The 14,018-nt window shown below is 43.2% G+C and overlaps 2 protein-coding genes across 4 annotated transcripts; one reads left to right on the plus strand and one right to left on the minus strand.

Annotated features, from left to right (window-relative positions):
- Nucleotides 1-1,579: 1,579 nt before the first annotated feature.
- LOC141523513 (uncharacterized) lies at nt 1,580-8,771 on the minus strand. Of its 3 annotated transcripts, XM_074236748.1 has the most exons (6): nt 8,669-8,771; nt 7,274-7,507; nt 6,036-7,169; nt 4,400-4,498; nt 2,667-2,785; nt 1,580-2,378 (listed from the first exon to the last, which is right to left on the minus strand). In XM_074236748.1, the coding sequence occupies exons 3-4, from the start codon at nt 7,149-7,151 to the stop codon at nt 4,487-4,489; spliced, it is 1,128 nt and encodes a 375-aa protein (XP_074092849.1). In that variant the 5' UTR covers nt 7,152-7,169; nt 7,274-7,507; nt 8,669-8,771; the 3' UTR covers nt 1,580-2,378; nt 2,667-2,785; nt 4,400-4,486. The 3 variants fall into 3 exon arrangements, with proteins under 3 accessions (XP_074092849.1, XP_074092847.1, XP_074092848.1); XM_074236746.1 differs by having other exon boundaries at nt 1,580-2,785; XM_074236747.1 differs by having other exon boundaries at nt 2,667-4,498.
- A 1,126-nt stretch (nt 8,772-9,897) lies between these two features.
- SFTA2 (surfactant associated 2) lies at nt 9,898-10,813 on the plus strand. The gene is made up of 3 exons (XM_074190150.1): nt 9,898-10,112; nt 10,353-10,441; nt 10,598-10,813. Exons 1-3 carry the CDS (start codon nt 10,022-10,024, stop codon nt 10,676-10,678), a joined length of 261 nt encoding a protein of 86 aa, XP_074046251.1. The 5' UTR covers nt 9,898-10,021; the 3' UTR covers nt 10,679-10,813.
- The last annotated feature ends 3,205 nt before the right edge of the window (nt 10,814-14,018 follow it).

The following is a 14,018-nucleotide window of genomic DNA, read 5'->3' on the forward strand; positions in this document are numbered from 1 at the left end:
TCTACTAGAATTTTGGGTGGCAAAAAATTGAAAATAAAGTGAATACCATTGGAGAGTGGTTGAACAAATTGGGGTAAATGAATGCCATGGAATATAACTGAATATAGCTGAATAATTCATAAGAAATGAATTAAGATGACCTATTCAGGTCATGTTATTTTGGGCAGCCTAGGTGGCACAGTGGATAGAGTATCCACTGTAGAGTCAGGAGGAGCTGAGTTCAAATTTGATCTGATACTAAGTAGCTAGGTGTGTGACTCTGGGCAATTCGCTGTCTGCCTCAGTTTCCTTATCTGTAAAATGATCTGAAGAAGGAAATAGCAAACCACTTCAATATCCTTGCCAAGAAAACCCAAAATAGGGTCACAGAGAGTTTAAATGACTGAAATGACTCAACAACCATAAGAAATGAATAGAGAATTCCAGGAAACTTGAGAAGACTCTACTGAACTAATACAGGACAGAGTAAGCAGAAGCAAGGACATAATCAACAAAAGAGTGGAATGGAATAATGGAAAATATAATAATGGAAATAATGGAAAAGAAGACAGCCCTTAAGGATATCAAGACTCTGGAAGGTCTCATTTTACTTTCAGAAGAGAAAGAACAGGAAGCATACTTCTCTACTCTTGGCATAGAAGTAGTAAACTGTAGGTATGGAAAGAGGCATAGGCTGTTAGATTTAGCTAATAATTTGATTCATCTTACTTAAATTCATCTTTGTTACAAGAAAAGGTTCTACAGAGAGGGAGACAGGGGCCCAAGGAAGTTAATAAAAATATTTTAAAAAATCAATAAAACATTTTTAAAGACAGGAGCATGAAAAGAGAGAGAGAAAGAAACATGACTCAGAAACATACAGAAAGATATTTCTGAATCTCTCTGGACATACTCACTCTCAAAGTTCAATTTTCCCTTTCTCTCCTCACTGTACCTAAAAACCTTCAGGACCTCACCTCTTCTCAGTATTTCCCCCAGGTAGGAATATTATCATAATTTCTCCCAGGAGAAAGGAAAGTTCTAGCTGGGTGATTGAATACCTGAGAGAAGTGGAAGAGGGCAAAGTATGAACCTGGATCTACAAGGTGATGAAGGTTGAAGTTTGAGGTGAGAAGCAGAAACAGAAAGGAAACAGACTCCCTCTAACCTGCAACAAACTTGTAACTGGTAGGGGTAGGAAAAAACTAGGCACTAGGGACCATAAGGGAAAGAGGTGGAGGCTTGCAAATGGGAGCTGGACACATGGGCTTCTCTTTTTGTTGACCAATCTCTAAGCCCTGGGCAGGGCTGGGCAGGGTGGGAAGAGGGTGAATAGGTGAACAGCTCATTAAAATGATTAATAAGAGATTAATGAGGCTCCTAAGAGGCAGGTCAAAACTGGACTCACCCAGAATCCAAGCATCTAGTCTCCCAGCCAGTTTTTAGGAGACAGGGAAACTTCAATTGATTGGTTTGGCCCACCTCAGTACTCATTCTCTCTAGAGACCCAGGCTTCTGATCCTTTCCCCACAATGAGAGCTTAATAAATATTTTCTGAATGAATAAATTAGTGGAATCTAACTGATGACTCTCTGCCCCTCTAGCCTTCCACTGTTTTTAAGGATTCCTGGAAGCACACAACCCTCTTATTACACTCAGCAGTAGGATGGCAGAAAAAGAATGGCTGGTCTTGAGGGGAGCTGGGGTTGAGCTCAGACAGGACAGAAGGAAACACAATAGACAGGAAAAAACCTTCAAAGTTTATTTTATTTAATGGAGATGAAAGAGCTTCACAAGCAAAAGAGAAAGGAGTCAGGAGGAGAGGCTGACCTCGGTTGATCCATCAGCTTCCTCCAGCTCTCAGCTGCCCCCCCCCCCAAAGTGGTGTAGCCTACCACTTCAGTATCGGATTCATTCCTTACCAACCTGCAAAAGGGAAGGAGGGAAGAGGGTGGAGGAGAGGCTGCAGCTGGCAAAGAGGGAGGAAGGATTTTTTAGGGAGGAAGGATTTGTTGGTAGACAAGGTAGAAGACATCTAACGAGGTTCTCATACTCCCTGGTCAAAAAGAAACAGGCATCTGAAATAATCTAAAGCCAGAAGTCGATTGGCTAAACTCCCTTCCTCCTCAAACTCTCCCACCACACACTCACACCTAGACATGTATAGACTCCTGGTCACCAATGGAATGAAAATGGTAGAGCCCAGTAGCAGTTCTCCTTGAAGTAGTAAAAACTTGGGGAGGTATGGGGCAGAGACAAAGGGTAGGGAATTCAGATTATCACTAAAGTCTCAAGGATTCTAGTCCCAACAACACCTATTTGGTGTAGCTCTGGCAGGCTCTCTCTGTGCTGCAGCAGTAAGAGACCAAATCTACATTCTGCCGGACATGAAGACAAACCTAGAAAATGAGGGAGTAAAAAGGTTAACCCAAGAGTCTTGCCCTCTAACCCACAACCTACAACTGTCTCCTTGGAACCTTCACTCCCTTCCACAACCCAAAATCTGGTCTTCAAATACCTCACTGTCCCTCGATTCATTTCCTTCAGAGCCTAACTGTCCAATATCTAGTTCTTCCCATCTCTTCTTTCCCCTTTGGGACCCAGGCATTCAGCCTCAAAGTGAACCTTTAGCTTTTCCCTCCCTCCTCCCTACTTCCCACAAGTGTGGGGCCCACTGGCTCTCTTACCTTGCAAAAGACAAATAACAAGAGGATAGCAACTGCCACTGCTGCCAGAGAGATCAGGACAATGGCCCAGTCTGGAAAAGCATTCTCTGGGGGTTTTAGGGTTGTGTTTGTGTTGTGGGCTAGGGATTGGAAAGACAAGAAGTTTACTTAAAGGTTCAGGGGCTCTTAGGGGACCTCCCTTAACCAGTCAGTGTATTAAACCTGGGGGGGGGGTGTCTTTGATGTTTATGTCTGAATTCATGCAACGCTGTCCCATTCTGGATCTCTCACTCTACGTGTTTCTACCAACAATATCTCCAGGATGTCTTGTGTCCCAGTAGCTTTCTTTGTTTTCATTTCTCTAGTTCTGTTTCTGTGTGTCTCTTTTATCTTTGCATAGAGGTAGTAAAGTGCTAGAAAGAGTATTTGCTCAGGAATCAGGATACCTGAGTTCTTACCCCAACTTTTGCTACTTGGTCAGTCTCTGGGTCTTAGCTTCTTACCCATGAAATGAAGAGATTGTTTTTCATTCTAAAACTAATTTTGTGGTAATCTATCATTATTCTGTAAGTGTTTCTGTGTCAGTCATTTTCTCTCCAAATAAGTTCAATAAACTTTTAATGAGCACCTACTACATATGAAGCCCAGTGCTAGCTAAGCTTTATCCTGCTGATTCTGAAGTTTTGAAGTTAATCTTAGACAAAAGACTTAAAAGTATCCACTCTGCCACTAAATACTAAAAGTATCCATTTCTCCTCCAGGATCCTGGACAAAAAAGAAGGATCAGGACAATATCCCCTTACCCACCCACCTGCCCTATCAGAGAGAGAGGAAGGTGACTAAGGGGAAGGACATAATCCCTATACTGTATTCAAATATTTGAAAGACTATCATGTGTAAAATGGATTAGATTTATTCTGTGTGACTGTAAAGAAGAGAACTAGAACCAACAGAAGTTTTCAGAAAGGCAAACTTCAACTCTACAGTTTGGTAATTAGAGTTGTCCAAAATTGGAGTGGGCTTACCGAAAACTCAGGCCTGAACTGAATTTTGATTTGATTACATGATAATGATGATGCTTAATATTTTCATAGCACTTTATAGTCCATAAAGCATGTAGAAACATATAATTATCTTATTTTATCTTCACAACAACCCTTTGAGATAAATGCTATTATTATTCCATTTTTATAGATGAGGAAACAGATAAACAAAAATAAAGTGACTTTCCCAGGGTCACTGATCTAAGTAAGTGTCTGTTCAAGTGGGGACTTGAACTTGAGTTTTTCTGACTCCAAATCTAGCACTATATCCATGGGCTACCTGGTTACCTCATGGGAGCATTGATTTGAGTCTATGTGCTAAGAAGAGAAAGGACAAGAGGGAGAGAATTTGATGACACTTGTGCAGCCAGAAGAGAAATAGAAATCAAGGCAAACTAGGAACAATTTTGGAATGAACAGTTAGTATTAAATTGACAGCCTAGCTTGACTGTATGCATGGGAGGAGGGGAGAAGAGCAAGGGTTAAGAAGGAACTTCATCTTTAGCATCCAGAGATACAATCAAATGACATGGGATTGACTTCAGGGCAGAACACAGGTGGAAACCATCTTACCCTCTTTCCATGATTCAGGGGTGGTTCTGGAGATTAAGAGAGAAATAGACATTGGGCACCAGAACTACTACCATCCTTGGAAATGACCCTGATACCCAGAACAATGTCATACAAGTGGTCATACCAGTGGTTCTCTACCTGTTGTAGAAGAAGCACTTCCAGAGACAGTTGGAACAGATGCAGAAGTCCCTGGGTTGGTGTTAACTCCAGAACCAGTTGTTGCTGTTACAGAGGATCCTGAGAGGACAGATTTTAGTAAAATGGGGATAGTGGTTATTAAAGGAACAGATCAGTGACCTAGGAGGAAAATTAGAAACTGGACTCAGGGCATGGAATGGAGCCCCCTAGTGAAAGGGCCAATGGGAATACTCCTCTTCCTGGGTGTGTCAGCACATCGAAACCAAGCTAGATGACTTGCTATGGGGTAGTGGGTAGAAGGAATTTGTTTGTACCCCTCCAGGGACAATTAGACTATAGTCAAAGTTCAGGTGACACCTTCAGCAACAGCCAGAGCTGTTCTAAAGAGATTCTCATAAACAGAATTCCAGAGATATCTGCAGAGATAGACAAAATAAAGATCACCTCATAAAGTTAGAGCCCTCCAAAGAGAGGCCAAGGGATTCTGGAAATGCTGCAGAGAACTTATATCTGAAAGACCTCCAAGAAGATCCTCAGAGACTAAGGGAAAAAATTCTGACAGAAATATATCCCCAAATAGAAGGTGCCCATAAATCACAGAATCTGTGGAGATTTTCAGGAAGATTCTCAGAAACAGTAGAAAGGTTTATAGAGATAATTAAGAGACTTGCAGAGGTGACTAAAAGATTTCCAGAAAAATCCCCAGAGACAGGTTTCTTAACCTTCAGAGAGACATCCAAAAATAGCTGGAGACTTACAGAGACAAGCTTCCAGATAAATCCCCCCAAAGACTTCCAGGAATACCACCAAAGATGGACAGGACACTTGCAGACAACAGTTGGGATGCTTTCAGAGACAATAGGAAGACTTATAGAGCCAGTTGAGAGATTTCAGGAAATACCTGCAGAGGGAGTTGTGAGACCTCTAGAAAGATCCCCAGAGATGGTTGAGATACAGTAGGAAAACCTTCACAGACATAAAGAAGACCTTCAGAGAGACCTCCATAGATGGTGAGGAGACTCCCAAAGACAGTAGGGATATCTCCAGAGATGGTCAGGAGACTTCCAAAAAAATCTCCAGAAATAGTAGGGAGACTCCCAAAGAGAATGGAGATACCTCCTGGAAGGCACCCAGGGAAAGTTGGGAAACTTCCAGAAACAGCAGGAAAATCTCCAGAGACACTTAGGAAACTTCCAGAAGCAGTGGGAAGACAAAAGAATACCTTCAGAGATACTAGGGAAACTTCCAAAGACAGTGGGGAGACTTCCAGAGACAGTGGGGAGGCTTCCAGGGATACTGGGGAGACTTACAGAGACAATAGGGAGGTGTTTACAAAGATACTGAGGAGACTTCCAGAAATAGTGGGGAGATTTCCAGAACTAGAAGAGAAACCTCCAGACATTGGGTACCAGCATCTGGAAGTCTCCCCAGTATCCCTGGGACATTTCCAGAGGCAGTAAGGAGATTTCTAGAGTTATTGGGAGACTTCCAGAGATAGTAGTGAGACCCCCATAAATATTAGGAATATCTCCAGATATACTGGGGACACCTCCAGAGACAGCAGGGATACCTCTAGAGATAACTGGGGAGACTTCCAGAGACAGTGGGGAGACCTCCAGAAAGACAGTAAGAATACCTCCAGATATACTGGGTAGATTTCCAGAGGCAGTGGGGAGACTTCCAGAAGCAGTGGGGAGACTTCCAGAGGCAGTGGGAAGACTTCCAGAGGCAGTGGGGAGACTCCCAGAGGCAGTGGGGACACTCCCAGAGGCAGTGGGGAGACTCCCAGAGGCAGTGGGGAGACTTCCAGAGGCAGTGGGAAGACTTCCAGAGGCAGTGGGGAGACTCCCAGAGGCAGTGGGGAGACTTCCAGAGGCAGTGGGGAGACTCCCAGAGGCAGTGGGGAGACTTCCAGAGGCAGTGGGGAGACTTCCAGAGGCAGTGGGGAGACTCCCAGAGATACCAGGGAGACTCCCAGAGGCAGTGGGGAGACTTCCAGAGGCAGTGGGGAGACTTCCAGAGGCAGTGGGGAGACTTCCAGAGATACCAGGGAGACTTCCAGAGGCAGTGGGGACACTCCCAGAGGCAGTGGGGAGACTTCCAGAGGCAGTGGGGAGACTCCCAGAGATACCAGGGAGACTTCCAGAGGCAGTGGGGAGACTTCCAGAGGCAGTGGGGAGACTCCCAGAGATACCAGGGAGACTTCCAGAGGCAGTGGGGAGACTTCCAGAGGCAGTGGGGAGACTTCCAGAGATACCAGGGAGACTTCCAGAGGCAGTGGGGACACTCCCAGAGGCAGTGGGGAGACTTCCAGAGGCAGTGGGGAGACTCCCAGAGATACCAGGGAGACTTCCAGAGGCAGTGGGGAGACTTCCAGAGGCAGTGGGGAGACTCCCAGAGGCAGTGGGGAGACTTCCAGAGGCAGTGGGGAGACTCCCAGAGATACCAGGGAGACTTCCAGAGGCAGTGGGAAGACTCCCAGAGATACCAGGGAGACTTCCAGAGGCAGTGGGGAGACTCCCAGAGATACTAGGGAGACTTCCAGAGGCAGTGGGAAGACTCCCAGAGATACCAGGGAGACTTCCAGAGACAGTGGGGAGACTTCCAGAGGCAGTGGGGAGACTTCCAGAGGCAGTGGGAAGACCTCCAGAGACAATAGGGATACCTCCAGAGATACTGGGGAGACCTCCAGAGGCAGTGGGGAGGCCTTCGGAGACACTGGGAAGATTTTCAGAGGTAGTCCCAGGGACATTTGGTTGGATCAGTTGAGCTGTTAGAAAGAACAGAAATACAAGAATTCAGCACTTCCTGAAGACCCAGGAATCTCTTTCCTTGTCCTCAGAATATAGGCAACCAGCTCCCTTCAGTACTCACCATTTCCTGACAAGGTAAGCAAGCCAGCAAGCAGGGCAAAAGCAACTTCCATGTTGCTGAATTTGTTCTTTGGTGGCATCATCCCTCAATCTGGACCCTTTATAAAGCTTTGAGTCTTATTAAGGATTCCAAGGGAATTCAGGTGTGCCAGGGACTCCATCAACACTGGAATCTCCATTCCCAGGGAGAGGTCAACACTCTGTCCCCAGGAGATTAAGCCATCCCAGCAAGTTCCTAGGAAGTACAGGTCAGGCAAGAGGATGAGTAAGAGCTTAGAGATTTCCCTTTTCTTGGTCCTCCAGTTTCTCCTAGGACTCAGGTGTCCATCTCCCAGACCCAATTCTCCTTGGTAACCTAAATATGTTGTCCTCTCTGGTTCCTGGACAGTGTATAAGTTGAGGACTACTTATAGACCTATATAAGTTCTCTAGTATCTAGCAAAAAATAGCATTTGATATAGCTTGTTCATTGATTGATTGATTGACTCTAGATCTACTCTGAGGGAAGCAGGGCAGGTGTTGGGTCCTGGTAACTGTGAACTCTGATACTGAAGAGATCATGGGACTTGAGAAAAGACTCTGAGGGCTGGTACAATGTTGGGAAGGCCAGCAGCCCAAACTGAGGATGTCTCTCTCCTGCTGGCAGCCAGAGCTCAGGAAACTTGGTACACCAAAGGGATAGTGTAATAAAAATAACGATGGGGGCGACTAGGTGGCACCGGCCCTGTAGTCAGTACTTGGGTTCAAATCCAGCCTCAGATACTTAATAATTACCTAGCTGTGTGACCCTGGGCAAGCCACTTAACCCCATTGTCTTGCAAAAAAATAAAAAAGAATAATGATGAGGTGGGAGAGCAAAAACAAGAGAGAATATATTAGACCTCTATGTGGAAGCTGAGCCCCTCTGAGACACCCAGAACCCCATCCTGGAGGGAAGAAAGAATTTCACCTTTTGTGAGAGAGACAGAAGAGTGAAATTATCCCATTCCGTCCTTTTGTCTTCTGTTTAGTTATTTTTCTTTCATGACTGACTCTTTGTGACCTGTTTTGGGGTTTTCTTAGCAAAGATATTGGGAGTGATTTGCCATTTCCTTCTCCAGCATATTTTACTGATGAGGAAACTGAGGCAGAGATGTGATGTGCTCAGTGTCACACAGAAGTATCTGAAACTGGTTTTGAACTTGGGTTTTCTAGACTTTTTAAAAAAATTGGGAAGGCTAGGTGACATAGTGGATAATGCACTGGCCTTGAAGTTGGGAGTACCTGGGTTCAAATCCGGTCTCAGACACTTAATAATTACCTAGCTGTGTGGCCTTGGGCAAGCCACTTAACCCCATTTGCCTTGCAAAAACCTTTAAAAAAAATTATCAGTGCAGTTGAAAATGACAATACTCACAAGGACAAGAAGTTATTGTCCTGGAGGGTCTCACTTCCTCTCACCTGGAATGCCAAGGAGAAAATAGTTACTTTCCAGGAGGACTTACACCCCCATGTGCAGAGATACCATCCCTGGCTTCCTAAATTTCCTTATATCTCTCTTGGCTAGTCAAGGGTGAAGAAATCTTTCTGCCTTGGATTCCCCTGAGACAGGACTGAAGAGGACTAATGGAAGAATAATGTTCATTCTTTGTAAATTAGCAACTTTAGACTTTTTTTCTTCTTTTACTTAAAATTGTAAAGTGGGAATAATAATAGCACCTGCTTCCCAGGCTTGTTGTAGGATCAAATGAGATATTTATAAAGCCCTTAACCTAGGTCTTAACCTAGGACCTGGCCCATAGTACACACTTCAATAAATGTTGGAAATCATATAGGAGTGAGCTTTAGGTCCCCTAGGCTATAGGCCTTTATGCTATACTTGCTATGACTTTTTTTTTTGGCCTCTTTTTGACTCTTGGAAACTTCATCCATTTGGAAGCAGGGGAGGTTGAGAGATGAAGGGGAAACCTAGTCATGTGTTTGCTTCTGTTTGTATATCCTCAGGAAGCTAGTTTGAGTGCCTGGGATGTCAACTGAGTTTATGTACTGAGTCTAAGTGTAAAAGAAGGGAGTTGGGGGGAAGGAGGGGACTATAGAATATCCAAGCTGACTGGTTTGTATTAGGACATGTAGAAAAAAAAATTAGCTATGAATTCTTCTTATTGCCCAGATATTTTACTCAAGGAGCTGCCAGGGTTAGGGAAATTTAAATCCTCAGGAAATTAGTCTATCCCACCCCTCCCTTTTGGGTTCACATTCCTAAGACCATTAGTGTTGTGAATAATGGGAATTAATTGAGGTTAATAATTAATCCCTAAGAAGGAACAAGAGCCTATGATTGAGGTGGAGCCCAAGAAGAGCCAACAAGAACACCTGAGCCTCCCTCTCCCCAGCAGCTACACTTCCATCCCCACCCTTGTTCAATCAGTCTTCAATTCCTTCCAAGTCAAGCATTCTGTCCTGCAGTTGATGAAATCTGACTTCCTCCAAGCCTCTTTTTCATACTCAAGGTCTCAAGCATCAAATCTCCCACCCATTGCTTTCCTCCAGAACTCAAATGATTTGTCCCCACCCTATATCCATCAGAGTTCTACTAGGAAAACTAGAATAGCCAGTTAACCAGACTTCCCCTTCCATTTTCTTCAAAAGAGAAGTGTAGGCTTAGGTATGTGGAGAAAATAGGGGCATAGCAGGGCAGGAATAGTAGAGTGAGGTGTACTAGGGACAGGAGGGAGGAGTGGAGGAAGGGTTGGCTTAGAATCTAGGGAACATGCTCCCTCCCAGTCATCAGTTTGCCACAATGGAATCCTGGATGCTTCTTTTCCTCCTTTTAATCCAGCCCAACAAGCCACAAGAGACAGGTAAGAGGTGGGGGACTGATTCCCAAAGGGATTAAAAAACTGAGGGAAAGGACTTTGAGGCCCTAAAAAGAGTGATTAAGGACAGATGCCTGGATCCTAAGTGAGGTTAGAGGGTAATCCCTGAAAGGGGTTGGAAATTTGGACATTTGGGTCCCTGAGGAAAGCAGGAGCTGAAAAATGAGAAGAGCCAGTCTATGGAACCAGACACCTAGATCCTGAACTATGTTCATGATCCCCTAGGGTCCAGGACCATCATGCATCTGAAGTTACAGGACGCTTTTTCCGGAAACCTCTCCCAAGTGCCTCATTCCCAGGAGTTTCTGGAGAAGGTATGGTCTAGAAAGTGAGGCAGGAATTTGGTGGGGAGATGGATTCAGGGTACAGAACAAGTTTAGAGTTTGTTTATTCATCTGTCTCATTCGACTTGGAATTGGGAAATCCCATCACCCTCCCTCAGCCTCCCATTGCCTTTTCCTTTCTTCCAGGTTTGTCACCTCCTGAAACTTCCATTAGGGACCAATATTACCCTCCGAAGCCCAGGATCACCTCATCATGTCACCTGCTAAAGTAGGTGGCAGCAGTGCCATCTAGGGATGATACCCATGCATCCAGACCCTAAACTTCTCCCCTCAGTCATTTGCATACTCAAAAATTGGAATGCTTAATTTAGTTACTAGCCTTACCAGGCAGCTTAATAAAGATGTGGATATTGATTTGACTCTGTGTGTCTTTGAACAATGGACAGCAAGGGGAAAGGCAGATAGAAGAAAAAACTGAATTCTAATATCCTAAAATATGCCCAGTCTTTAGAATCAGGAAACCTGAGACCCAGTGTCTGTTGTGCCATTGACTTAGTGATATCATACGTGACCATTGGAAAGGTACTTTCCTTTTTCTGTATTTGTTTCCTCATTTGTAAAATAAGGGTCTAGCATTTTATATTGCTAGTATCAAGATTGTTGGAATTGTGAGTTAATGCAGGGACAAACAAAACCTCATAGGCATAAGGTGTACAGGGGTGGGTGGGGGGAGAGCAATGACAGGCGGATTTCTTAAGTTCTTAGAGCTCTCCTCACCTCTCCTCTAGAGGAAAGTCAAGAAGCATGACCTCCATAGAAAACAGAGGAAGTAAGATGGCAGACAATCATATGTCAGCTTGAAAAACATTGTATTCTCATCTCCTCATTCCAGAGTTTAGAAGGTAGAGCTGGGGGCTGAGTAAATCCAAGATAGATAAGCTTCCATTAAATCTAAGACAGGGTTAGCATGATCCAAAAGGGCAAAGAGCCAAGTCTCAGGGAGAAGAGTAGTATTTGAAGGTTAAGGAGCTCAAGATTCTGCAAGACCATGCCTGGAAAGTTATAAACGTACCTCCTTTGGAGAGGAAAGACAGCTGGGGAAGAAAGGGGAAGAGAGCAGCTAGCTACCCCTTCATTACCCCTTAGGGAGCATGGTGAGTTGGAAGAAGTTTGAAGGCAAAGGATGAAGGTTCAAAACTTGGCTCTACTAATTCCTACCTGTGTGAACAAATCCCTCAGTTTCTCTACTTGAGAAACTGGGATTTACTCATTTGATTTTAAATACAGTTAAAATACAGTAGAAAAAATAAAACTGACTTATCAGTCACTCATATCTTAAAGTGAATACATTTATCATATCACATGAACAGATATGAATAGTGAAAATAGGTACCCTAAATGACAAACTCTAAGGCATGTGTGACTATTTATATGAGTTTTCCCTCCAGTGATGCAAAGCAAATGTCCCATGCCTGGCCAGTGTGAGGTTCTTCTCCAAGTCCTCTCATAAATACATCACAGGGAGTCTTGAATCTTCCTCTAGTGCCATAGATACCAGTAGAGTAAGTGGGCAGTTCATTAGTTTCCCTGGCTTTTATTTCACAACCAGTTCTTTTTTTTTCTATTCATATTTTTTCTCTGATGAGAAAAGACAGCACCCAGCTCCACCCTTTATACAACTTCTGCCTATTCCTTATGTTTCCAGGAGGGTGGCAGCCCATTCATGATCACCATGCATGGTTTTAATTTTTTCAGAGATTAGCACTGCATGGATTGCAACCATACATTGGACTAGTCAGACATGAAATGATTTAACAGCTCATCCTTCCTGGTAACTCCATTTTTCACTAGTTGTTCCATTTGACTTCAACTCTATGGAACATGTCCCCTGATCTCCTCTTCCCCTACATTTTGTGTGATCTCCCTCCATTTGACTGTTAAGGCTCTTGAGGGCTCATATCATTTCTTTTATTTCTTTGTATCTGAAGCAATTTGAATTGAACTGATTACTTGGATGAGTCACTTAACTCTTTCATCATCTATAAAATGAGGACAATAGCATTCGTCATTGGGTTGGAGTAGGGATGAAAAGAGATGTGATATGATTGTACATATATAACCTACATCAGATTGCTTGCTGTCTTAGGGATGGGGAGGGAAGAGGCGGGAAAAAATCTAGAACCCAAAAATCTTACAAAAATGTATGTTGAAAACTATATTTATATGTAATTGGGAAAAAATACTATTGTAAAAGAATGAAGGGTGAACAACAAAAAGGAAATGAAATGTTATGTAAAAGACTTTGTAACTCTTAAAAGCTATTATGGGTGCGTCTAGGTGGCCCAGTGAATAAAGCACTGGCCCTGGAGTCAGGAGTACCTGGGTTCAAATTCGGTCTCAGACACTTAATAATTACCTAGCTGTGTGGCCTTGGGCAAACCACTTAACCCCGTTTGCCTTGCATTCTGCAACTTTTATCTTGAGAGAGTTACTCTAGTGGTTCCTTATGGTTTCTAGGATCAAACACAAAATGCTCTATTGGTATTCAAAGCCCTTCATGACCTAGACTCCTCCATCTTTCCAATCTTCTCATACTTTGCATCTTACCTCATACTCTGATCCAGTGACACTGGGTCTCCTGGTTTTCCATGAATAATTCTTATCTGTCTCTGCTATCCCCTATGTCTAAAACATTCTTCCTCCTCATCTCTCTCCTCATTTCCTCCTATCTCCATAAAATCCCACACTAGCAGGGGCAGGAAACCTTTTTTTCTGCTAAGGACTATATTTGGTCAAACATTTAATTTAATTTACCCCTAAAAAGCTGCTGGATTTATTGAATTTCAAGTCCTGCCTGTGGTTGACTTGGCAACACCAATACCCCCTACCAATGGCATTTCTTTAGGAAAGACTTTCCTTTTAGTGCACTGTCTCTGTTATTTCCTATTTCTCCTGTACAAAGTTTGTTTATACATATTTGTTTGTTGTCTTTCCCCATTAGATTATAAGCTACTTGACATTAGGGATTGTCTTTGGCTATCTTTATATTAGTTCTTAGCACAATATGTGGCACATAGTAGTGTTTTATAAATACTTAGCAACTAACTACTGGATTCTTTATAAGGCTTTGAGATTTAAAGTTAAGGTATAATTAATGAGTCTTAAGACCAAATATACTGCTGAACTAATTCTACAGGTTGTTCATCTAACTATGTGACATTGTCATAAAACAAGCATTCTTCATCAGTTGCTTTTTAAAGTGTGGTTAAGCCAAAAATCTTGAGAAATTAATGTATCACTCAAAACCAATGCGGCTAAAATTAGAAGAGAAAGTAATTTGCATTGATTCTCTGACAAAGATATAATTTCTAAGTTATATAAGTAATTGAGTCAAATTTATAAGAATAAATCATGGGGGGGTGGCTAGGTAGCACAGTGGATAGAACACCAGGACTAGAGTCAGGAGTACCTGAGTTCAAATCTGGTCTCAGACACTTAAAAATTGCCTAGCTGTGTGACCTTGGGCAAGTCACTTAACCCCATTGTCTTGCAAAACAAAAACAAAAAGAGAATAAGAATCATTTCCCAATTGAGAAATGTTCAAAGG

This window comes from Macrotis lagotis, chromosome 5, assembly GCF_037893015.1.
Source record: "Macrotis lagotis isolate mMagLag1 chromosome 5, bilby.v1.9.chrom.fasta, whole genome shotgun sequence".
NCBI lineage: Eukaryota > Metazoa > Chordata > Mammalia > Peramelemorphia > Peramelidae > Macrotis > Macrotis lagotis.

What these genes read in the sequence shown, in the direction of transcription:
- LOC141523513 (XM_074236746.1), bottom strand. Translation starts at nt 7,355, where the DNA reads ATGATGCCACCAAAGAACAAATTCAGCAACATGGAAGTTGCTTTTGCC. An exon ending in GCTTACCTTGTCAGGAAATG is followed by an intron (nt 7,170 to 7,273) that starts GTGAGTACTGAA and finishes TCTTTCTAACAG; the next exon opens with CTCAACTGATCCAACCAAAT. An exon ending in TCTACCCAGTATATCTGGAG is followed by an intron (nt 4,499 to 6,035) that starts GTATTCTTACTG and finishes CTGTCCTCTCAG; the next exon opens with GATCCTCTGTAACAGCAACA.
- SFTA2 (XM_074190150.1), top strand. Translation starts at nt 10,022, where the DNA reads ATGCTCCCTCCCAGTCATCAGTTTGCCACAATGGAATCCTGGATGCTT. An exon ending in CAACAAGCCACAAGAGACAG is followed by an intron (nt 10,113 to 10,352) that starts GTAAGAGGTGGG and finishes ATGATCCCCTAG; the next exon opens with GGTCCAGGACCATCATGCAT. An exon ending in CCCAGGAGTTTCTGGAGAAG is followed by an intron (nt 10,442 to 10,597) that starts GTATGGTCTAGA and finishes CCTTTCTTCCAG; the next exon opens with GTTTGTCACCTCCTGAAACT.